General features: G+C 31.2%; 2 protein-coding genes across 2 annotated transcripts; both read left to right on the top strand.

Moving 5' to 3' along the window:
* Positions 1 to 2868: 2868 nt before the first annotated feature.
* On the top strand, positions 2869 to 9636 carry LOC107859762 (MLO-like protein 10). Its single transcript, XM_016704859.2, has 16 exons — positions 2869 to 3163; positions 3265 to 3401; positions 4863 to 4920; positions 5006 to 5211; positions 6287 to 6403; positions 6982 to 7042; positions 7159 to 7247; positions 7340 to 7414; positions 7490 to 7578; positions 7701 to 7750; positions 7874 to 7914; positions 7987 to 8160; positions 8388 to 8423; positions 8541 to 8608; positions 8717 to 8777; positions 8966 to 9636. Exons 2-16 carry the CDS (start codon positions 3273 to 3275, stop codon positions 9371 to 9373), a joined length of 1662 nt encoding a protein of 553 aa, XP_016560345.2. The 5' UTR covers positions 2869 to 3163; positions 3265 to 3272; the 3' UTR covers positions 9374 to 9636.
* Positions 9637 to 19948: 10312 nt separating this feature from the next.
* Positions 19949 to 21003, top strand: LOC107859761 (RING-H2 finger protein ATL8). Its single transcript, XM_016704857.2, has one exon. It carries the CDS (start codon positions 20170 to 20172, stop codon positions 20767 to 20769), a length of 600 nt encoding a protein of 199 aa, XP_016560343.1. The 5' UTR covers positions 19949 to 20169; the 3' UTR covers positions 20770 to 21003.
* The last annotated feature ends 3914 nt before the right edge of the window (positions 21004 to 24917 follow it).

Below are 24917 nucleotides of genomic sequence, written 5' to 3'. Positions count from 1 at the left end.
TTCTCTTGGGGATTAGACATCATAAAATTGTAAATACAATGAACAAAACCCCTCTATTTATAGGGAAAATTTACTCCTAGTCTGAATAAAAACAGATGCTTCAAAACCTAATAGATATCAAAGTAGATCTTAATAGACATTCACTATAATGTAAATACATTTATAACAGATATCCACTTTTTATTTCTTTGTTTTTTGCCAACATATATATAAGACGTGTAATTAAGAAAATGTCAAAGAAGACTCACTTTTTTTTTTTCATATTAATTTTGATAAAGTATGTTAGCTCCCATGTGCAATTATATCCATTCTAATTCTAACATGTTTTCATCATAACCACATCTATTCGACTTTTTTCCGTATAGGCCCCTCAATTAAATCATGTACCTATTGAACCCTTGACTCCTCCACAAATGGTTTTAATTGAGCACAAATGTCCTACGTGTCACTTTTTCAATGCCTGCATTTTTTAAATCTTAAACGCGTGAATTGCACCTTTCATGACGTGAAAATTATCATCAATCATAAAATTTCATGTCACTAAAGAAAAAAAGATTATAAAAAAAATAGAAGCAAATTATTTTTTGTGTCTTCTTCCTCTTCTATATTTTATATTTTTTTCACCATTAATGCCTAGCTAATAACATACTCAATTCTTCTTTACCCTCTTCTTCCATCATCATTCATCTTTTTTCTTACATTAATTCTATTATTTTTTTTGTCTCTTCTAATTTTTTCACTTTTCAAATATAATTTTTAGTGAGAAGAAAAAAAAAGGACCTCTTACCCAACATCCATTAGAGAAAAATTTGAAAGTATGTAAGATATTATTAGCAGTAAAAAATTGATATATATAGATAATTCATAAATGACCTCTGCCAAACCAACTTTATAGTTTAGTAATATATATAGATAATTCATAAATGACCATTGATTTCTGTAATCCAATTAAAATTCTTGAACTGACAAGAATGAACTGTAACATTCAAAAATTCTAACATAAGAAGCTTCAAATTCTACATGCATCAAACATTATGAACCATTGATAGTTCACCAAAAGAGTTTCAAGGAATCCTCCATTTTCTCACTTCTGTTTGAACCAAGAGAAAAAACACAAGCAATACTAAATGAAAAGATCTTAATGATGGTTCAGCCTAAGCAAAACATGACCATCCAAGGGTTTTGATCTTTCGAATGAAGTTGTACTCAAGACAAATCATGCTAACATGTTTTCCCTTAAAGAGAACACTACAACAATAACAATTTTAAAGATTTTGCAGAATGAAAAGTAATATCGACCAGCTTAACTTCAAACACCAGCCACAAAGACCTTTAGATCCATTTCGGTGGAAGCAAAAAAAAAGAAACCACTGTTCAATTATGGATGGTTAACCAAGAATTTGGAAAACATGAATTCATTAGGCAAGTGAGATTCAAAGGATATGGCCAATCGGTGAAAATTAGTAAATTGCCTGGAAAAAGATTATTTTGGTTCTTAAATTTCTTTTCTCAATCAAGCAAGTCAATGTCCTATTTAAGAATATGATTTTACCATTCTTAAATTTCACCATCTATGGTTGATGAAATTTCACCACCATCGCCATCACCTCCATAACTCCATTGCTTCAAGAATGTGATTTTTTAAAAAGGATTCAAGCTTAAAGAATGTAATTTTTATTTCAAACGTATAAATATTCACCATGGCAGACGGTGTCATGGTTGCTCCAATCTCTCTCTCTTTTTTTTTTTTTTTTAATTCTTTATATGTGGCTTTTTTTTGATTGGTTGTCTTTTTCTTTTTAATTTTGGATTAATTATGGCTTCTCACTCTCTAAGTGGAGAGTGCACTACACATGTCATGTCACATCAACAATTGTGCTCAATTGAAACAATTTGTAAAGTAGTAAAGAGTTCAATGGATACATGACTTAATTGAGATGTCTATACGAAAAAAGTGAAATAACTAAGGGAGCTGTATATGTATTACACCTGTTCTAAAACATAGCATGAGAGTATATGTATTCATGCACGTATGTATAAAATAACAATATTTGCTATATTTTTGCATTTCAGTTTATTTATATAATTTTAATTTGATATAAAAATTATTTTTTTAAAAAAATTAAATCTTATACTAATTTTACGCTAAATACAATATATGAATATATTAAAATTTAAAAATTGTCAAAAAGGACTAGCAATAAAAGTAAGTTAAGAAAATCGAAATGAACTAAAAAGGATTAAACAAACAGCAGTTAATACAATTTGCCAAGTGTAAATAAACGTTATGCCACGTAAACATTCACGAGACAAATTGACGTGATCTTCACTTATTACTCTAATAAACTAAACTACTATATTAAGTCAGGTCAATAACTAATAAGTAGTAGTAAATGCTTTCACTTTATGACTAATTAATTAACCCCCCTTAATCCGGTTACTTGTTCATTAACAAAATGTCATTAATTATTCATCAAATTGACTTTTTAGATTGAATGTGTAATAGAATTTGAGGGGATTAAATATTATGTAGTGCTATTTTATCTTTACACGACACAGGAATTCGTGTTGAACTTAAAACTAAAAAATTAAGAGTATATTTGGTCAAATTTCTAAAAATTGCATCATTTTGAAAAACATATCTTTAATATTTAGTAAATATAATATTACTATCTGGTTTGGCCAATCTTTTCAAGAATACTTTTGAAGTTCAAACAGTCCAAATAAGAACCGTAAAAGAACTCTTTGGTGTCATTCAAAAATATCTTTTTCCTTAAGTCAAATACTTTTTATTTTTTTTTTTCTTTTAAACCTTCACAAAAATAAAGATAAAATCGCATTAGATTGATAAACTATTATATTATAGTATAGCAATTAGAGTTTAAGAAAACACGCTAAAATTCTATTTCCTTCCTTAAACTTTTAGCGTTACAAAACTTTCTACGAAAGCGTGGACTTGTTCTTGTGTTTGTCCCTTCAACCTCAACAACGACGTGAGAAATTATACCAATCTTGTCTAATACTATCCCTCTTCTTTTTGGCAGTGCCTACCAAGTCCAAGTCCAAGTCCTAAGTACTAGAATTTTTCTATACTTAGTTTTCACCTCTCTCATAATAACTTGTACAAACTTAGTTTTCTTTAATAAAATAACACGATCTATAAGTAAGTGCATGTCTTTTTTGCTATTTCTTGATTTCTTGAGGGGTTTTAACTAGAACCCACTTGTTTTCTTGATATCTGAAGCTGAATTCTGTTGTGTTGAGGGTGAGGAATGGCAGGTGGGGGTGATAGTACATCAAGGGAACTTGATCAAACGCCAACTTGGGCTGTGGCTGGTGTTTGTGCTGTTATTATCCTCATTTCTATTGCCTTAGAGAAGATTATCCACAAACTTGGAACGGTATGATGATGTAAAAACTTTAGTCTTTCTTTGTTTACCCCGCCCCCCACGCTCGTTGACCTTCTTGTTTTGCTTTTAGGAATAACGGTTCTCGAATTCTGTGTTGATGTTTCTGCTAGATATTCTGGTTTTAGTGAAAAGATGTTATCTTTACTTAATTGCTTTGTTGTTTTGTTCTTTTACTGAGAAGTCCTAGCCAAGAGCTTTTATTGAAGTGGGACCTGTAGGCTGTAGTAGTTCTCTTTCTTGTTTCCTTGTTTGGTGTTAAAGGGTTTTGATTTGCAGCTATGTTTGATAATTTGACTTTTTAATTTGCAACCTAAAGCAGCATCATTTGTCTGTGGAGGTCTTGCCTTGCCAAATTGGAAGTGAAATCATGTTCTTCCTCCAAGTTATAATAAACTCTAGAACCTACAAACTGTTCTTAATTGCTCAGATGCTTGTTGACAAACATCGCGTCCTTTATATAACGATGGTGGCAGAGCCTGCTTGCCCGCGTCTTGACTATAAAACATTGTTATCGTCTATAAAGTTTAACGCATAAAGGAGTGATCACAAGAGTGAGATTTGTGGGAGTAGATATAGGGGAGCTATAGGTAATCATGGTTTTACAATGGATATTTGTGTTGAGCTCATGTTTGCTTACCTGGCACAGATGAGTTAGCCATTAGTGAATTCCTAATTTGTCGCAAAAGGTATAGGTTTGAACAAAGGAGTGAAGTGGATCCAAATTAAGCGGCGTTGATACTGAGAATTCATATAGCCAAACCAGTCTAGAGGGACAGTCGTGATTGTGTTTCTGTTGTTTCAGCTTCTGGTGTAATATTAACTCTTTATATGTGTGCTTCCGGGATAATTTTTTAATACCGTTATTTTCTCTGTTGCATATCAAAGAAGAAGGAAGAATACCGTTTTTCACTTGGTCGGAATTATTTGTGCACCTTTAAGTTGTTTTATGCACATTGGTTCCTTGGACAACATTGCTTTCTGATTGTTGTAATTCGATGTTCTTTTGCTTGCATTTATCTTTAAGTGAAAAGTGTTAAAAGGTTACTTTGTGCATCTTATTTGATTTTGACCAATAAACCAGGGACAAGAGCGAAAAATAGTTCAATGTTTGTGTTATGCCTTGTGAACTTATTCCTTTATGCTGCAGAAAATATCAATAATATCGACTTTGGATTCATTTTTTTGTCTTTTCATTTAATTGTAATGACTTGTTCTTTTTTTTTCTTCTTCTTTTTCTTCTTCTTTCCCTTTTTGTTCTTTTGATAGCATTTTACTATACAAGTTTTCTCTGATATTACACAGATATTGAAGTTTGTAGTCGTAAAGTTTTTAACTTTCACAGCTTAGTTTGATTGTCTGAGTTGATGTAGTATCTCAGCTCATTTGTTGGTTCCTTGAATGACTACTACTTTAGAAAATATTAACAATTGACACAATGAAATCTTTTCTCAGTGGTTGACTGACAGGCATAAAAAAGCTCTCTTCGAGGCCTTGGAGAAGGTTAAGGCCGGTAAGATTTTGTGTTCTCCTCTTCTTATCATTTTTTTTGAGAGTGGACTTGTTTCCATTTTTATTGAATCATCTAATTATTGCAGAGTTGATGATTCTCGGTTTCATCTCGTTAACCCTAGTATTTAGTCAATATTACATTGCTGGAATTTGTATTCCCCCAAGTGTTGCTGATACAATGCTGCCATGCCCTGCGGTGCACAAAGATACTGAAAAGGAGGAGGAACACCGTAGGAAGCTTTTATGGTATGAGCGTAGAATTTTGGCTGGTGCAGAGCCTAAATGCAAAGAGGTAATGTGTACATGACCCTTGATAATGTGGGTAAAACTTCACTGATGTATTTAGTTGTATTAATGAGTGCTGATGGCAAAAATGGCTCTGGCAGAGTTGTGCTTTTGGTAGTTTACTATTCCTTTCTTGAATTAGATATGGTGACTAGACTAAATGTTTTTCACTTCTATCAATTGACCTAGATTATGAGACATTTTGAGCAAACATACTAAAAGTTCTGGTAAATGCCTTGGGATTTTTGACGCGTCATTTCAAATAACATGGTGTCATCACTAAAAAGAACTGCTAAAGACATTTTACACGAAGCTCCTTCATTCCATAGGTGTATAACTGATGGACTCATGTATGTAAGATCCATCCAAAATGATTGTTAGGTTGTCCTGTCTGATGTAGGAAGAAAGAATTGAGATAACTAGCTGATATATGTAAGATCCATCCAAAATGATTGTTGTTCTCTGTCTTTTGTAATGCAGTAGTACGTCATCACCTCCCTAGGTTGTCGGAGAGGGGTTTGGCATGTCATACTGAATCTGCAATATGTGAGCAGAAATTTTGTGAGACCATGTGTTGTGTTCTAGAAATAACCTAAATGGTTCATTCACTCATTGAATGTCCATCACCTCAATGCTTGGGCTATTCATGAGTCCCTATATCTTGCGCATAGATAAGTTAAGGAAAGTTTGTTCTCTAAGAATTCTGCTCACTCCATCAAATTGAAAAGGTGTGACTTGCACTGGTTATAATAAGAAAGGATGACCAAAACATGTCTTCATAGGTCAGTTACAGGCTTACAGCTTCCACCAAAAAGCACCATATATGTTCTAACAAATGTCAGAGACTACAGACCTATAAAATTTGTTAGGTCAGGTTAGGTTTTGGGTAAATTTTTCATGTGAAATTAATAGTTGAAGGTAAAGTTGTGGTTCTACCAGATGCAGCATCCTTGCATTCCGTTAGCACTATGTTTTGGTTCTTCCTTTTCAGCTATATTTTGGACTTTTATGTTGTATTTTATATTAGCATTAGCACCATGATTATCTTTCTTCGCTAAACTAATCTAAAGTATTCATAACAGGGACGTGTACCTCTCATTACTGTTGACGCACTGCATCAAATACACATCCTTATTTTCTTTTTGGCAGTCCTTCATGTGTTATACAGTGCTATTACCATGTGGCTGGGAAGACTTAAGGTAATTCGCAATATATTTCATTTAGCTATTCCTCTCTTATGTTTTAGCTACCATCTATACTGTGTCTTTCGGAATCCAGAAAAATTGTCGATCCCAATGATTGACTCTGGATTTTTAGTAGGCTTTCAATTAATTCTCAAGATCAATCAATTTTTTCATAGTGATTCAATACCCTTGTGGTATTAATGGAAGGACACATAGCTATTCCTGTGTGCTCTCTGCTTCATATTGGATCATTTCTCTAATCTTACTTGGTTGACACATGTTAGGAAACTAAATTGCATGAGAAACTGGTCTTGGTATGGCATAGCAGTGTTAAGTTCAAATTATTTTATTTTTCATTTGGATCATTCAAACTGTTTTCCCTAAAACTGCTCAGCTGTACTCCTAGCTATTGTTGACCAAGTACCAAGGCTCATATATGTTACTGGGATTGAACACTTCTCTAGAGTGATAAAATGGTTATGCTCCCATGCTTGGTTGCTTGTTTAGTAAATGATACCCTCCTTTTAGATTTTAGGATGCTGTTATCCTTGGTAATAATCCATTTTGCTAAATGCCTGAACTTTGTTCTTTAGATTCGTGGCTGGAAAAGTTGGGAGCAAGAGACTTCAACCCATAGTTACGAGTTTTCAAATGGTATACATTTGCTTGCTGTAAAGCCAGAACTTTGTACAGTTGCTTGCTCTCTGTGTTCATTTGCTCATCCCATTTGGTTTTGACTCTGTCACTGTGTTTCTTCTTGGGACTTGCAGATCCTTCAAGATTTAGACTTACTCATGAGACATCTTTTGTCAGAGCGCATACTAGTTTCTGGACAAGGATCCCGATCTTCTTTTACATTGTGAGACATTAATAAACTGAGAATTCATAGTTTTGTAGCTCAAGGCCAAATTAGTGCCAAGGCGACTGATTGTTGCAACTTAATTCATGCAGGGATGCTTCTTCAGACAATTTTTCAAGTCTGTCAGTAAGTCAGACTATTTGGCCCTGCGCAATGGTTTCATTAGTGTAAGTTTTCTTTGTGTTTTGTTCTGCCTTGGTAATTCTTTGTTTCCCATGAAATTAAAAATCCTCCTTGTGCAGGTTCATCTTGCTCCTGGAAGTAAATTTAACTTCCAAAAGTATATCAAGAGGTCATTAGAGGATGATTTCAAGGTAGTTGTCGGTGTCAGGTAGCTAGATGTTCTATTTGCTCTCTCAATTTTTCAGCGTACAAGTGTGTGCATGTTAGAGGTCATTAGCATAAATCTCCTCGCTCTCTGATTGACTTTTTACTTGTTTTTTTTTCCTGCAGTCCAGTTTTATGGGCATCATTCGTGCTTTTCTTGCTTCTGAATGTTAGCGGTAAGTCATGTTCTATGGTCGGATCCATTTCTGGAAATTGTTTAATTCTTCCATTTTCGTCTCTACCCATTCCGTCTGAGTACTACAGTTTTCATATAATCTGAATTATTTGACCCATTGCAGGGTGGCAAGCGTTGTTCTGGGCATCCTTAATTCCTCTGATTGTAAGATTTATTCCGTTGTTCATCTTCCTGAGTTACTTTTAGGGGAAATTCTTATGAATGTAATCTCTTCAGATCATTTTAGCTGTTGGAACAAAGCTTCAGGCTATTTTGACTAGGATGGCCCTTGACATCACAGAGAGACATGCAGTAGTTCAAGGAATCCCTCTTGTACAAGCCTCAGACAAATATTTTTGGTTTGGTCGACCACGACTGGTTCTTCACCTCATCCATTTTGCCTTATTTCAGGTTTGCATTTTCAGTTTGCAGAATTCTAAATAAAGTATTATTGATAAACCAGAGAATCAGGCATATCATTTGGGCTCAACTTTGCAAGTACATAGTTTCCATAAAATAAAATCAGGAAAGTGGTGCACGGAATAGTTTGCTTTTCATAGCTTAATCTCTGTATGTCCCTTGGCTAAACTTTCCTTTTTTGCATTTATCTAATGCTAATATATCTTTTAACTTTGCAGAATGCATTCCAGATAACATATTTTCTGTGGATATGGGTAATATTTCTTCTCCCTGTATCAAAGATCAAAATCTGATATTGCAAGATATTCTTTTCTTTTTGTTTATGGGCCATAAACCTATGATAGAGATGAGAATTCTACTTTTTTCTGTAGTATGAGTATGGGCTAAAATCTTGCTTCCACGAGGCGTTTGAGCTGGTCATTGCAAAAATTGTTATAGGGTACGTTTCTTGCGACAGAAACTCACTTTGGTATATTCATTATGTAGTTCCTAAGCTTCACGAATCCATCTTGCTCTCGTTAAATCAAATTCCTTCATTGTATTACAGGGTGGGAGTCTTATTCCTATGCAGTTATATCACTCTTCCACTTTATGCCCTTATAACTCAGGTACTATCATAGACTCTTCTCTTGAAACAATAGCATAATTGTATCTACATTTTATTTCGTGCCATATTACCTTAGACATTTGCTATTGCTCATAGAACGGTGAAAGTTCACCACATAAAACTACTGAAATTTCTAGCCTTATAGCTTGATCTGCTGTTTATTTAGATAAAGCATTGGCCTTTCTGCAGATGGGATCCCATATGAAAAAATCCATCTTTGATGAGCAAACCTCCAAAGCACTGAAGAAGTGGCATATGGCTGTGAAGAAGCGGACGGGTAGGGGAGACAGGTCCCCTACCCGTACGCTGGGTAGTGCTAGTCCAAGGTCCGCAATGAGCTCACCCGTGCACCCAGCAGGCGCTGCACTTCATCGTTACAAAACTACCGGTCACTCTTCACGCTTCCAGGGCTACAGTGATCAAGAAGCATCCGACCTTGAAAATGATCCAACAACACCGATGACGCGTGCAGAGATTGCAACTGCTACACATATTAGTCATGATGACTCAGAAATTCATGTACATGTTCCTACAAATGGAGAATCTACTAGGAATGAAGATGACTTCTCATTTGTGAAGCCTGCTCCTCAAAGGTGAAAAGGAAGTAGGTAGACAACTAGCTTGTTACCTCTTTTTTCTCCTTTTCCTTTTCCACCCCCTTTTTCCTCAAGTCATATCAATGTGAGTTATACTTTTTAGGTATATCATATAAGCTGTTTGTAGTTCCTTGGCACATATAGGTGAATTAATTGTATATTTTTACTTGAAATTACCATGTAATGGTCTCTAAAAGCATTCTGTAATTGCTTGCATTTGCAAGATTTTTTATTGATGGTGTTACCAAGTTTAATAAGGCCAAATCTTGAAAAGAATGTCCCTAGGACACAAGCGCTAGGTGATTCTTTTTCATCTTCCTAAGCCTCGATGATTTGAGCTACTCGATACCTATGCTTGAGGAGGTGCAAAGCTAGTGGGGGGAAGGGGGTTCATCTGAACTCCCTTCATCGGGAAACCACATCGTAGGTCACATTACAATAAATTCTTTGGTGAAAATCTTGTCTCCGCCCATTAGTAGCAGATACCTTCTGGAATATCATCATTATCAAAAAAGGGGAGGAAAATCTCCTAGGTCACATGCAAAGGGTCTTTTTTTGCTTTCAAACAAGGAGAAAAAACAAGGAAATGAGTTAGAATCAATCATTTTCAACTGTTCCCCCCACCTCTAGTTTTGTCTTTGTTTTTTTTTTTTTTCCTCTTTTGCTTAGTAGTGTTGGTAACATGACTTGCAAAAAGGATGATGACAAGCATCTGATCTTTTAGCAATGTACAGAAATAAAATCACATGGAGCACTAAGCAAATCTTATTGATGGGAATTTGCTTTTAGGGATTTATCTTCTAATTATGGCAAGTCTTTTCTTCCTATCATCTTTCAGTTTGTTTATGTTGGAATTGGGAATTGAATCCTCCAATAATTCATGAATGAGCCAATTTTTGCATTTCACTTCAAATCAGACTTTCTCTCTCTTTTCCTTAGAACAATACACTTGGCTAAGTTTTGGGCCACTATAAATTACTCATTTCGTCTCAATTTATGTGACACTCTTTTTTCTTTTATATAGAGAAATACTCTAATACGTAAAGTTCCCTCTGACATTGATTGACCTTTTCAAAAAAACACCTAAACTATACTTCTGACCTATTACCCCACGAATCGTTGCAAATACACTATTTTTCGCTGAATTCCAGTAACAAGAAAGAGAGTGAATACACACACCAATCAGATGCTGCCACGTGTTAAATGCATTTAATTTTATATTTTATTTACATTTTTGAATAAAATTTTCCTTTTTTATTTTATTTATCACCCCACCCACCCCCTCTCCCCCCTCCCACCCCGTCCAGCATCTCCTCTCCACCCCTCACCGCCATCCAACATCTCCGCCCTACCCCCACCCCCGTCCAGCTCCATTATTCCATTAAAACTCCACCACTTATTTATATTCTACGGAAAATGGCCTAAAATGCCTCTTAACTATGTAAAATGGTGCAAAAATGTCCTCCGTCTACCTATTGGGCCTAAAATGCCCTTCTCACCTACCTATTGGACCTAAAATGCCCTTTTCATTTATCTATTGGGCCTATTATGCCATTTTATTTAGGCAAATTACAAGAAAAAGGTTATCCTTAAAACTTAATTACATAAATAATAATAATTTTTCAATATTATAAAAATATTTTTTTTTAACATATATAGCCATTTAAAAAAATAAGAAAAGATAATTATAATTGCTAATTTAATGTTATAACTAATTATCAATTCACCTTAATTTAAGAGATATATTTTCAATCTTCAAATTAAAAGTGAAAAAATAATTCCTGCTTTTAAATCTTTCACTCTCTCTCTCTTATATTCAAAATTCAAATATTTGTAAATAAACTAAGTATTTCATTATTTACTCGTATATGTTTCGTTTTGTTTTCATGTATGTTAATCATCTAATATTATATCATTATCGTGTATTTTTAATTCTAATATAATGAACTAATCATAATTTTTTATGGATAACTATTTATGCAATAAAAATCATTATGTTGGAAGTACAGATATATCATGTATTTTTGTTGTATAAATATAATTTATGTCAAAGTTAAATTATTATTATATTTTTTATATAAGTTATGAGATAAATGTTCATGGTATATCTCATTATGTCGGAAGTACTTTTCTTGTTAAAAATTATTTATTAAATATAAATATATATTTTCAGTATTACATGGTATAAACTTTTTATATAGAAAATATACAATATATGTTTATGGTATAAATATAATTTATATGGTATAAATATAATTTATATTGTATAAATATATCATGTATTTTTATGATATAAATTTAATTTGTATAATATAAATATACCATGAATTTTTATGATAAAAATATACCATTTATTTTTATGGAATCAACGTGAAAGTAGGCAATAAAAATAAAAAAATATAAAATTTTGATATAGTATATAAAAAATGAATGGACAATGACTTCCATAAAAATAGACAATAAATAACAAATATGAAAATTTAATACATAATTATTTTTCTATTTATTAGAATCTGTTATAAAAGTAAATATTTTATATGTTATATCTGAAAATCAACTAATACGGCTATGTATATGTAATATTTTTTAAAAAATGGCTAATTATGTTGTTTTTCTTTTTATTTATCATATCAATTTAGATAACAAAAAATTGATATTTTGAACTATTTATTTGGTTAATATTAATAAAAATGATAGAGATTTTATGTAGTTCAATAAAGATAAGTTGTGGTATTATATAATGATTATTTTTTTCTTAAATAAAAGGGCAAAATGGTCCCAATAAGTAGGCAAAAAGGGCATTTTAGGTCAAATAGGTAGATAAAAAGGGTATTTTAGGTATTTTTGCATCATTTCACATAATTGAAAGACATTTTAGGCCCTTTTCGGTATATTCTATATTCATATGAAATTACAAAGTTGGCAGTAAGTTGTTTTTTGGTAATCTATTAGTTGATTTGATTAAAACTTTCTGCTTTTTTTTTTATTTTCTTGTCAAAAGAATAATTTTCTTTGGAGATGTTCCATCTCCGTCCAGCAGCTCCATTGATACACACTCACCATCACCATGAGATTGAAACTTCATTTAATGGAGTTTTATGATTCTTAATTAAAATAGATAAATGATTATTTGAATTTTTTTTAGCTTAAATGGAGCTTTAATGGAGGAAAAGAGAAGTAGTATATGCAAGTGTTGAAGAAGACAATGGCATTTTGTGTGGGTGGGTGGGGGTGTTCGAGGGAGGGGGGTTTATGGAATAAAAAGTAAATATTATTTTTTTAAAAAGTAAATAAATATTGATTTAAAAAAAAAGAAGATAAATTATAGATAAAATTATTTATACTTGGTAGCTTTTAATTGGTAAATAAAGTCAATTTTGAGCCTTTCACGCACAATAGGTGCGTGTATACACGCGGAGGGTCAAAATAGTGTATTTACAACGATTTAAGTAAGATTCGTGAGGTAATAGATCGAAAATATTGTTTAGGTATCTTTTTGAAAAAGTCGACCAAGATCAGAGAATACTTTATGTATTTACTTTTTTTTTTTTACTTGCATCAATTTAATGTGTAACTCGGGGTGAAGGACTTCTGTTTTTTTTGGTTTCCCAAGGTATCCCCACAGCCAGCAGCGGTGAGACTAATCCTCCGTTCCTCGGTCAGCACATTTTGCGGTAGGAAACTGGCCATAGAGTTTGCTCCATTCGCCAGAGGCGGGAATCGAACTCCCGACTTCTTACTTAAGGGACATAACGCTGAACTACTATGCCAACTCTAGTGGTTAACGACTTTTGTTATTAAAGAACAAGAATATAAGGTATACATATTGAAAGGGTGAATATTTTCACCTAATAAGTACTCAACTTTTGAGGTTATGTTGAAATTTCACGTCTAATTTTTCTAATATTGTACGAGAGTCTGACTCATTACTGGTTCTTGATTTATTTGATGATGAAATTCCCTAAGGAAAACTTTCACTATCGAAAACTAAAATATAAAGAAACAAACACACGATAAAGCTAATGAAACTCGAAATATAGTGTATAGATAGATACACATCAAAATAGTCCATTTACGTTAAAATTTTATTAGAAACTTTGAACAAGAGTGGCTCCACCATGGGTTCGTTGAACCTCCATAATTATGTTTTTAAGAAAACAAGAAACAAAACAAGTGGGACAGAGACCGATCATGGGTTCGGGACGAAGACATTGAAGAAAATAAGAAACAAATCACATGTAGTAGGCATGGCAAGAAGATGCAACTATTGTTTGTCCAGGTTGTCATTCTCAATTTATTTAAAATATCATAGCAGAATATCTAAATCTTTTTAAAATTATTGCTTCTCTAAAATAAAATAATTGTTTCGGGGGTGGGGGGTGGGGGGTTGATGGCGAGAAGCAAGACGGATATGATTTGAACATGTGAATAGCAGATGCACAGATGCTTTAGTGCAGAAGTTTAAGGATTTGACTGGAGATGATTTTAGGAGAGATAGGAACATTTCAAAGAAGTATTGAAAAAACATGATTAGATATAACTGGACATATAACAATTTTAACTTACTGAATACATAATTTTAGATAGAAGCGTGTTGAAAGCACGTATTAGTGGAGAAAGTTAATAAGTAGCATTGCATGGTCAGGTTGTCCACTCATATTATTAGTCAATAGTCATAATACTGCTTGTTTTGTTCTTATTGAATTTCTGGTACTATCGGTTGCGTCCATGTATCTCTCAATTATTCTGCTATTTTGTTACTATCAATTATTTTGATTATTATTTTTTGTACTTTTATTACTTCACTTTATAGATTCTTTTACATTATTTTTTCTTTACTCGATGGACTATAGAAAACAACCTCTACATTTTAGTGTATGATTTGCGTATACTTTAGTCACGTCCAACCCTCATTTTTTGCACTTTTTGAGATTATATTAAATATGTTGTTGTTGTTATTGTTTAGTATAATATATAATTTCCAATTTATGTGAGCATTTTAGCATAAGCATCTAAATTCAAGTACAATTTTTCAAAAATTTTAAAATATATTAAAAAATATTGCTATAAATCAAATAATAACTCTACAAATTATATCTCATATGAATGAAAAGGAGGGAGTATCGAGCTTATCCATTTGAACAACTATTAAATAGAAGTAAATTATTATCTGTTTGCAAATTTTTTTTCTCATTAAAATAAAAGGGGAAGGCAAGAAGTCATGTCAGGAATCCTTCTAAAAGGTGAAAGAGAAGAATCTTTTTTTCTTTTTAAATTAATGGTAGATTAGAAAAAATATCTCCAACATAATCATATGTAATTTGTCGAATCAACTTTTTAATTATTGGAGATAAAACAAAATTTTATTTATTAATAATAGCTACTATAAAGTACGGACATGCCACTTGTTCTTGGATAATAAATAATACACTTTCTAAAAAAAAAAAAATGTCACGTAAAATCAATGTACAAGGAACGAACAATGTTACCCATCTAATCATCAAAACTTTTTTAGGTTACTTTGTCTTGCACATAAAGCTAAGAAAAAGCAAAAAAAGAAAGTAATATTTCACTTTAGCATCCTTAATCCCCACTCCATTAGTCTACTATTACAGTTACAGGTGTTCAAATCAAAATTAAATTAAAATCGACTATAAAAACGAATATATTTGATTTAAATTTTATTCATATAATATATTGGTGTGCATATATATTAATTCTGTACATGATATTTTTTTAAAAATATTTTTTTAATAGAACGCTAATTCTAATGCATATATTTTATGTACTTTAAATAATACGTGATTTCAACATGCATAAAAGTGACTTAAAGAAATTTTGATAGATCGTATATTTGTTAATTCATTAAAATCTTATTAAACATAAATTGATTTATCAAAATTTTATTTGTAAACTCTAATAAAGATATTGACCTTATATACAAGTAAAAATCAATTAAATGGTAAAAATCAGATATACTAAATCAAAATAGTTAATTTAGTTTTAGTGTTGATGTAAGTCGAATCAAACCAACCTATAAACTCCTAATTAACAAATAACATTTTCTCCCCTTCGATGGAGCTAATATTTGTTGAAACTTCATTAATTACTAAATTTAAAGTCATTTGCTTATTCAAGTTTATTTTGATATTTTTTTTTAAAATACTTTCTTTGTTCATGTTCATGTGACAATATCTCATTTTAAATTTGTTCTTTTTCCAAAAAAAAAAAAAAGGGAAAATTTTTAAAACTAAAAAATGACTTAATTTAAAATTTTAATTTCACCCTAATGAGATTCTTTTTAAAAAAAATAGGCATATAAATGTGATGGAATGTTTAATGCCACAAATTTAAATGTCTTATAACCACATAAGTGTAATGAGTAGTTATGAGCACAAATTTTGAATTTTTGCTTCTTTTTCAAATCTTGTGCCTATTCAAATTTTAATTTGCTACCTAAGAGGAAATTTTTTTAACAACCAATGTATATTTAGTGGTAGGAGTTGAAAGAATGCTTAAATAAAATATTGGAGTTCACATAAGTGCAAGTTCATGACTCAACTAATTGAGTTTATTTTGGGTTAAAACTCAAAAGAACAAAAATTATGAGGGCAGACAATATTAACAATCAAGTATGAGTCGTGGACAAATTTACGTTATATAGATTAATAATGTATCATTTTTAAAAACAATACCAGTGAAATTTAATTGAATAGTCAGGCAATAAGGTAATAAAACAATACACAATCAATATACACAACTTAAAAATGAGTGAATTCCTCGTATTGTCATTCAACACAACAAGTATCTCATTACAGGTTTTTTTTTTTTTTTTTGTTTTGATAATGTCATTCAACTTTGTAAATTTTCCTTACAAATTAATAATTGCTAAAATAATTCTTATTCTTTAAAAGAAAAATAACAAAAATAGTCCCTTAAGTTAATTTTTGAATTGGAATGATTCATGTTCTTTAACAATATGATATACTAAAAACTTTTTAATTATAAAAAATATTGCGTACAATTTTAATTCAACTTCTATTTGTAATATTAAAATAATGTAGTCCACTAAAAAATGTGATTGATATTGTTAAAAAAGCTTATATTCACTCTATTTATTTGAAAACTTAGGAATTCAACGATAAATAATGTTTTATATTTATTTATTTTATAATTTTTTTTTGATAAAATAGTTCAAATATAATTGTTAGTTTCCTTTAAAAATAATTGTCAGAAAATTTATAATTCATATAGAAGACGATGAATTCCTTCAACCTCCCGACTCTCTAGCTAGTAGAAAAACAATCGTACATAAATATTTTAAAGAAATTCTATAATAAATTAAAATATTGATGAAGGATATCATGATAATATCATAAATCAATCAACATCAAATAAAATTAGAAAAGTTCATATAATCATTGTGTAATTAATTTAAAAATGTTAAAGTTTTCAAATATTATTTTTGTTAATCTTGTGATATTATTTGGGAAAAAACTACATTATCTCTTCAACTTGACTTTAAAAACTAAATACATTTCTCAAATTTTTATTTATTTTTTGCTTTTTAATACTGTAATATGTCTTTTTAAATTTAATTACTCTCTCCATCCCTTTTTAGTTGATTGTCTTACTAAAAATAAATGGCTCATATTAATTGATCATTTACTAAATCAAAATAGAATTAATTAATTTTTTCCATGATACCACTACAATTCATAGTATACATTAAAATGTGAACAATTTTAATTTCAATATTCATTTCTATGCCCATATCATTAATATTGCTAAAGGGTAAGATGATAAAAATTTCCATTCGATTTATAATTTTTTAAACATCGTTAAAATGAAATGTGTCCAACTAAAAAGGGATAGAGGGAGCATGTAATGAAGTAAAAATGTAAAATATAGTTGGAGGCCTATTAATATTTCAAATAAAAGAATAAAGACTGTTTAAATTCACGGTTTATCTTAAGGGATATTTTGCTCATTTTTCTTATAAAGAATAAGGACTATTTTAGTAATTGTTAGTTTGTAAGGAAAATGTACAAAGTTGAATGACATTATTAAAAAAATAAAATAATAAGTAACTTTAGTAGGATATTTTCCTAAGTTGAGTGACAATATGAAGAATTGACTCCTTAAAAATCTAAAACAATTACTCGACTTTGTTGCCTGGGATAACATATTTTATCCAAAAATATAACTTCTTTCATTTCGATTCATGTGATATACTTTTTAAAAGAAAAAAAAAATTGTCTAGAAAAGAACATTATATTTCAATAATTAGAAATAATAAAGTTTAAGACTTTATTTTTTTTTGACTAATGAAATGTTTATCATTATATATTTTATATCATAAATTTCACTGAGTCTTTCCTTTTTTTTTTCTTCTTATATTATGTACTAGCTAAACAATACATAAATAATTGAGACGAGGAAAGTGTTTGATTCTCGAAAAAAAAAAAATATAATCGAATTGGCTCCTAAAAGCAAATCATCCCAAATCATATTTGAACACAAACATTATTATTCTCCCAATAAAAAATTAAACTAAATTAAAACGAAGAAGTAAACTAGTTTGGAGTTAACCAAAAAAAAAAAAAACGTAGTTTGGAATCCGAAGAGCAAAAAAATTTTGGAACTTTCTTCCTATTTCTTATATCTATGGATAGAAGTGTAGTAACAATTATATAATGGTTGGTGGTTTTGAGTAGGTACCAATGGTCGCCCTCAGTTTCTTTTTTGGTGTTAGACATCACAGATATTGAACCATTTGGAATACAAACAAATTCAGGTAACTTCACATGCCTTTGTTCTTTCACTTAACCTTTTAAGCACTACTAAACAAAACCATACTAATCAATCCTAAACCCCACTGGTTTATACATTTTTATGATACTGCTGGTGTTGGTATCAACTTACGTATATCTCAATTATTTCGCTAGATATTTATTAGTAATTCTTAGCAACCACCATCATGTATAATCGAAATTTCACCTATCAAGATTTTAAATAGAAAGTTAGGCGAATTATTTGACGTGTCAACAAAATTTATGTTAGAAAATAAAAGTGTTTGATCAAGTTATTGATGAATAAATAAATTCTTTTAAATAACAACATATAGGAATATGCATGGACTTGGTAATGAGGCGAGCCGAGCGCCCCCGTTTTTAGACCATGTGGGTGAGGCGAGTGTGGATTTAAGGCTATGCGGGGTGAGGTGGGGTAGTCTCTAATTGGGGTCACCATAAATTACTTTTTAGCTTTGAGTTAATAAAAATGAAAAAATACAATTTCTTCAAAGAATAAGTAGTATGTTTTAAAGATAAAATTTCTGATGTCAGAAATTCATATTTAATAAATTATTTAGTAGAGTGCTTCTAAGAAATTCCTTAAATATATTCTCAAAAACTCATTTTGAACACTACTTAAAATATGTTGATTTGGATAGTTCGGCCAAACATATACAAATCCAAGAAAATCACGTACCAATTTCTTGTATCTAGTGAAAATTTGACCTCTAGTCTACCATATCAAAGAAGATGCTAAAATCAAGAACTAACCCCACATGATTATTTTTAAACCGCTAGTTATTTTCTTATTGATCACATAAACAAACAAACAAACAAACAAACAAAAAAATGAAACGTGGCTTCTTGTGATAGCCTTGTACAATACTCAATTAAATATTTTGTACTTAAGATCAACAGTAGAGGGGACCTCTACATTATTTGTTCTGTGCACCACATGTGTTTCCTTCAATACCTTCCATTCAACACTCCTCAACATCTTACATTTGTACATGTGAATGAAAAGAGACCGAGTTGATTGAGCAATAAACTCTTTGAGGTTTCAGTTTGAAGTTTTTTATTAATATTATTTATTTTTGGTGGAATTTATTATTATTTTTGTTGTATTTTATGTGTTATTATTTAATTGAGCTTGAAGTTTAAAAAATAAAGGAAGATTTGGTAATATTTATTAAATTGTCTTTTATAAAAAAATATGTTAGTATCATTTTTTTAATTAAGTGGGATCAATAAGAGTAAAGTGAAATTGTATTTCTAAATAATTAACAAACAAGGAAAGATGACATTCTTTTTGAAACGAACTAAAAAGAAAATGATGACACATAAAATGGGACGGAGAGAGTACGTGAAATTGCTTATTGCATACTTTTTCTTTTGTGTTTGATGATTATTATTTTCTATGTTTTAAAATAAGTGATAATTTTAGCTTGGATTTATAAAAATTATAAAAAAGAGTAGTTCGGTGCATTAAGTTTCTGCTATGAGTAAGGTTTGGGGAGGAATTCCACCGCAAGAATATATTGTATGCAGTCTTACTTTATGTTTTTAGCAGGCTGTTTTTAAGACTTGAATTCTGAATCTTCCGATCAACTTTACCGGTTACTCTTTATCCTTAATTACATGTTTTAAGAAAAAATAACTCTTTAATGATTTCTTAATTAAGTAAAATTTTATTTATTTATATAAAGGTAAATTTGGAAGAAAAAAAGAAAATCCTTTCTACATTTTGTTAAATAAAAACTCCACTCATTTAGAAGAGAGGGAGTACCTAGTGTGCGGATATCCTTATCGATAAAAAAAAGAAAAATAAATAAATTATTTTCTCTGTATATATACACGTATCTAGAGGCTTAAAAATTCATTTTTCATGTATGTTTCACATCACTTACCGACATTTCAACCACACCATTGTCCCCTTTCTTCTATATTATTACTACTTAAAACTTATATCCGTAATATTGTTTGTTTAATTTGATTTTTAATTATGACTCGTCATGCTAGATTTCTACTTAGCACCAACTCTTCTTCAACGCCGGCGGCTGAGCCACCGTCCGCGGTGGCAGTCGAATCCGATTTCGTCGTAATACTAGCTGCTTTGCTCTGTGCCTTGATTTGCGTGGTGGGTCTAATCGCCGTCGCTAGATGTGCGTGGCTCCGGCGAGGCACCGGAGCCGGCGGGAACGGTGGTAGTCAGCCGTCGGCGAATAAAGGGTTGAAGAAGAAAGTATTGCAGTCGTTGCCGAAATTCACCTACGACCCTAGTAGCAGTACTGCGCCGGCGCCGGCGAATAATGGTGCGCCGTTCACGGCGGAGTGTGCTATTTGTCTGGCGGAGTATGCCGTCGGTGATGAGATCCGTGTGTTGCCGCAGTGTGGACATAGTTTTCATCTTCAGTGTATTGATACTTGGCTTGGTTCACACTCTTCATGCCCATCTTGTCGTCAAATTCTTGTCGTTGCTCGTTGCCGGAAGTGCGGTGAGTTTCCGGCGGTTTCTTGTAAATCCGATGGTGCCCCGGTGAGTACTCCGGCGGAGTCTCGTTCGTGCGGCACATCTACTAGCTCAAATAATTTCTTGGTCTAGAATTTAAAAAAAAAAAGAAAAAGGTAAATGGAAATTAGCATTTAAGTTATATACACTGTCAGTCAGTGTAAGCGTAAACGAAAAAATGTAATTTACACCATCAGTGTAGTTTTTACCTGTTAGGTAACATATCAGTTACTGTATTATGCAGGTTAGGGTACTCATCTAGGGAAGTTACATGTAACTAATCTTTGTTACTACATCTTTAAAATGACCTGTGTAGATTTTCTTTCACATTTTTACTTTATGCTTTAGTAAGTTAAGACACATAGTAGACTCAATTGGAAGGTCAATTGTACGTAGTCTTATTTATTATGTTTTTACGGCTCAAATTCGTGATCAATTTATCGACAATAACTTTATTAGTTACGTCTATGTCATGTAGGCAACGACTAGTGATTTTGTCAGAGTTTAGACATGGACCCCAAGTCACCAGTGAAGCTGGCGAGGGAGGGGGTTAGTATAACTTTGTCAAGTAGCTAAATAGGAAGATATTAAAAAGGAAGCAACATGCTTGTGATTTGAAGAAGCAGTGAAAGAAGGTGACAAACCTGAAATGATGGGGGCATGTTGGCTTGTTGTTGGGGAGAGGAAGGCCAAGTAGTTAAAGTGGTAGGCCAAGTAGTTAAGTGGTAGGCCAAATTGATAAGCAAGTCAGAAATGGAGGGCATCCTTAATTTGCTTGCTTAATCAAGTAGTCATCACTTCTACATTTTGTTTCTCCAACTTCATCTTTTTACAACAATAATTTACTGGCTTAATTAATTTAGATTTTTTGAATTTCTAATTAATCAGTATGACTCATAATACTACTAATGTAATTTCTATAGGTAAAATTAAGAAATTCTCTCTCCAAAGTTGAAACTAAAATGACCGTATAAATTGGAACAAAGAAAATAGTATCTTATTTTGACTAGTTTCTTAGCATGAAAAGAGTGTTCAATGGCATAGTAATAGTTATTGTTACCAGCAAAGATGTGGTGCAGCTGATGGGGCTACTCCTCTCTTAACCAGAGGTCTCGGGTTCGAGCATTTCCCTAGGTATGGAAAAATCCTTGATAGGGTGTGCTTCCTCCGAATGACACCCTATACGGTGCGAATTCCAATGTGGGTACCGGACATTAAATGGTAAACCAAAAAAAATAGTTAATATTATTAGTGTTATGTTAAGTGCAAAAGAAGTGGAGAATTGGCCATGTTTGATGTTTCCCTTACCTAATGCAATATATAGCCACCCGTAATTTGGGATAAGTTTAGGGTAGTCCCTTACGTATACTTTTGGATTGTTTCTTCTATTAACATCATAATAACATCTTATTGTGGTCTCTGCAAATCTTTTTTGTTTTCCATCGCTACAGTTTATTAAACGAAGATCAAAACTACTCACCTTGACAATTCAAATGATCAATATTGCTCAAAAATTATACTCGAGGGAATATTTTACATTTATCTACAAACATGAGTGATAAACTTTTGTTTCCACTAATATAGAGCGACAAAAGGTTCACTTTTACTTATCACTCTTAACGTATTAAGAAAAGAAAATTATTTTTTTTTCATATTTTACTTTTAATATTAATTACTTATTTGCTAAATTAATATAAAATTAATACTAAACATTAATTTATAAAGTTAGTGTGCTGAAATGCCCATGTTAATTATTATCTTTTTAACGAGCAAGTCAAATTCAAATGTGGCAAATAAAAATAAATGAACGAATACATTCAAGGCATTTATTTACTCTAAAAAAATGAAAAGGAAAAAAAAAAATGTATGCCCCTGACGACTTTGGGACAAAAAAGGGATGAACGGGTCACGAGCTAAAACTCTCGTGGAAAGTAACCCTCTAAAAGTACTTTCTCAACCAAAAATAAAAAATAGTACTAATTAAAATGCTGAATATAACTATTTCCAATTAAGATTAAGGGTTGCTTGATCTTAGTATATGTTTGCATTTTATATAGTTTCACTTTATATATGCATACATAAATTTGAGTTTAGTAATGGATTAGTTGAAGTGTTGAAGAAACGAGATGTTGGGATCTTGAAATGTAGTGGTTGAGATGACTTGAGTCGTCCATCATTTCGTCATTGTTCACACGTACTTTCCTCCGTCCTATTTTATGTGTCTCTATTTTCTTTTTGATCTGTTCTAAAAAATATATCATATTTTCTTATTTAATACTTCCTCCGTTTCAAAATAAGTAAATTGTTGATGTATTTATTGATGTTTCAAAATAAGTAAATTATTGAATTTTTTTTCAAATTTACCCTTGTGATTTGACAATCAATTAACTTTTGAAAAGGTATTATAAAGTCATTTTTTTTGGGGTAAAAATGAAAAGTTGTGTTAAATTTATGTTTTTAATATTTTTTTCTTAATCTATGTGCCAAAATTCAATAGTTCATTTATTATGAAACGAAAGAAGTAACTATTTAATGACATCATTTTCATTTTAATCTTAGTGGATCTCACTTATTAAGAAAAGTCATCAACAAAATAAATATTAAAATAACTTTAAAAGGAATAATTTGTAAACTTTATAAAATTATTATTTATTTTTTAAATTTTATGTCCGATCAAATAACGATATATAAAAGAAGATGAAGGTAGTGCTTATTATACATCAAAAGTTACTTTTTGGGCTAGTGAAGGATGACCAAACTATAAAAACAGACTTCACCTTCCTTTCCACAACTAATTAAACAGCCATATATTATCCGGATGTTGCACCTGGGGACCACCTAGGAAAATAATACTCTTTTCGTTATGATTTTATGTAACGAATTTTGGGCTTTGACCGAGCACAGAGTTTAAGAAAGAAGATTTTTCGTGCTATTAGCATCTTTTTTTAAGTATGAGTAGCGAGATTGTGTTATATTTCAAATGTAGCATAACTTTAATTTAAAAAGTAGTAGAATATTTGTATTTAGCTTACAAACAATATCTCATTCTAACTGAAATTTCGCAGATAATGACATCTAATTGTAATTGTATGTATATGTATGTGTGGCCAACTATATGTATGTGTGCCCAATGATGATTATGATTTTTGGATAAACAGATACATGTATAAGTGTATATGTGATACTCTATAACATGGCATAATCTTGCTATGTTATGTGTTTTTTTTGAAAGTATTACTCTGGGGAGTAATATGTGGATCGAGATCGTTAGCTAATTTGAATAATTTGTTCTTTAAGAAAATAAAGGAAAAATTTTAAAATTTATGCTCTAAAATAAATCATAAATATTTATGCGACTACAGATCACATATTAAAGGTGAATTTTGAAGTTTAAAGTGAAATTGTTTCTAAATATATAAAAATACCATACTTTTTAAACATAATAAAAATAAATTGAGATTAGGACAATCCAATGTTATCCAGAGGCAAATTTAGGGTGCATTAATTTCAATCATTCTACATCTAAATCATCTGTTAACTCAAGATTTTGGATTTGGATTTGCATATGATATCATCCATGCCACAAAGCAATTTCCAATTTCTTCCTCAAAAGGAGGAACATCTCCAAAAGAGATCGAAAAAGTAATAATTACTAATAAAGCCAGATAGAAACCAAGAGTGGATACAAATTAACATTTCTTTATTGCACCCAACTTGTGACTCTATAGCCACAAAAACACTTGTAAAATACTAAAGATCTCTTTTGTAAAAGGAATACTATAAAAAAAAAAAAAAAAGGAAAAGAAATTAATGATGTGATCAAAAAGGGGAGATGAACATCAACCTAAGTGCCTTTTAAGAATAGATTTATACTTAAATTAGTAGTTTTGGTAGAGGATGTATATGCTAAGTACCTTTGACTAATAACCACCATTCTTTTTTTAGAAAGGTTTGGCTAATGTTGGGAGACACATTGTTCTCACGGCCCGGCTGGATATATAAGCATAGCCACTTAATAGGTATTTTAATGCGCCACGATATTAAAATTAATGACGAGGTGTTAAATGAGCGGATTAAAATAGACCGAATTAATAAATGAGAATATTGTTAATTTATTCGGAAGTAACTTGAGTTGAGACGGAATGGGTTGAAATGCGACTCATAATTTTTCCATTTTTTTTCCTTTTTTGGCTCATAATGCAACTGGTTTGGTGCAGGTTGGGTGAAATTCATCAAGGCTC

Source organism: Capsicum annuum, chromosome 2 (assembly GCF_002878395.1).
Source record: "Capsicum annuum cultivar UCD-10X-F1 chromosome 2, UCD10Xv1.1, whole genome shotgun sequence".
Taxonomy (NCBI): Eukaryota; Viridiplantae; Streptophyta; class Magnoliopsida; order Solanales; family Solanaceae; genus Capsicum; species Capsicum annuum.
The sequence above is the reverse complement of the archived record's forward strand: the minus strand, read 5'-3'. Positions and strand labels throughout refer to the sequence as shown.

Coding starts and splice junctions, on each gene's coding strand:
- LOC107859762 (XM_016704859.2), top strand. CDS start 3,273: ATGGCAGGTGGGGGTGATAGTACATCAAGGGAACTTGATCAAACGCCA. Junction 5,212..6,286: donor CAGAGCCTAAATGCAAAGAG/GTAATGTGTACA, acceptor TATTCATAACAG/GGACGTGTACCTCTCATTAC. Junction 7,248..7,339: donor TCCCGATCTTCTTTTACATT/GTGAGACATTAA, acceptor TAATTCATGCAG/GGATGCTTCTTCAGACAATT.
- LOC107859761 (XM_016704857.2), top strand. CDS start 20,170: ATGACTCGTCATGCTAGATTTCTACTTAGCACCAACTCTTCTTCAACG.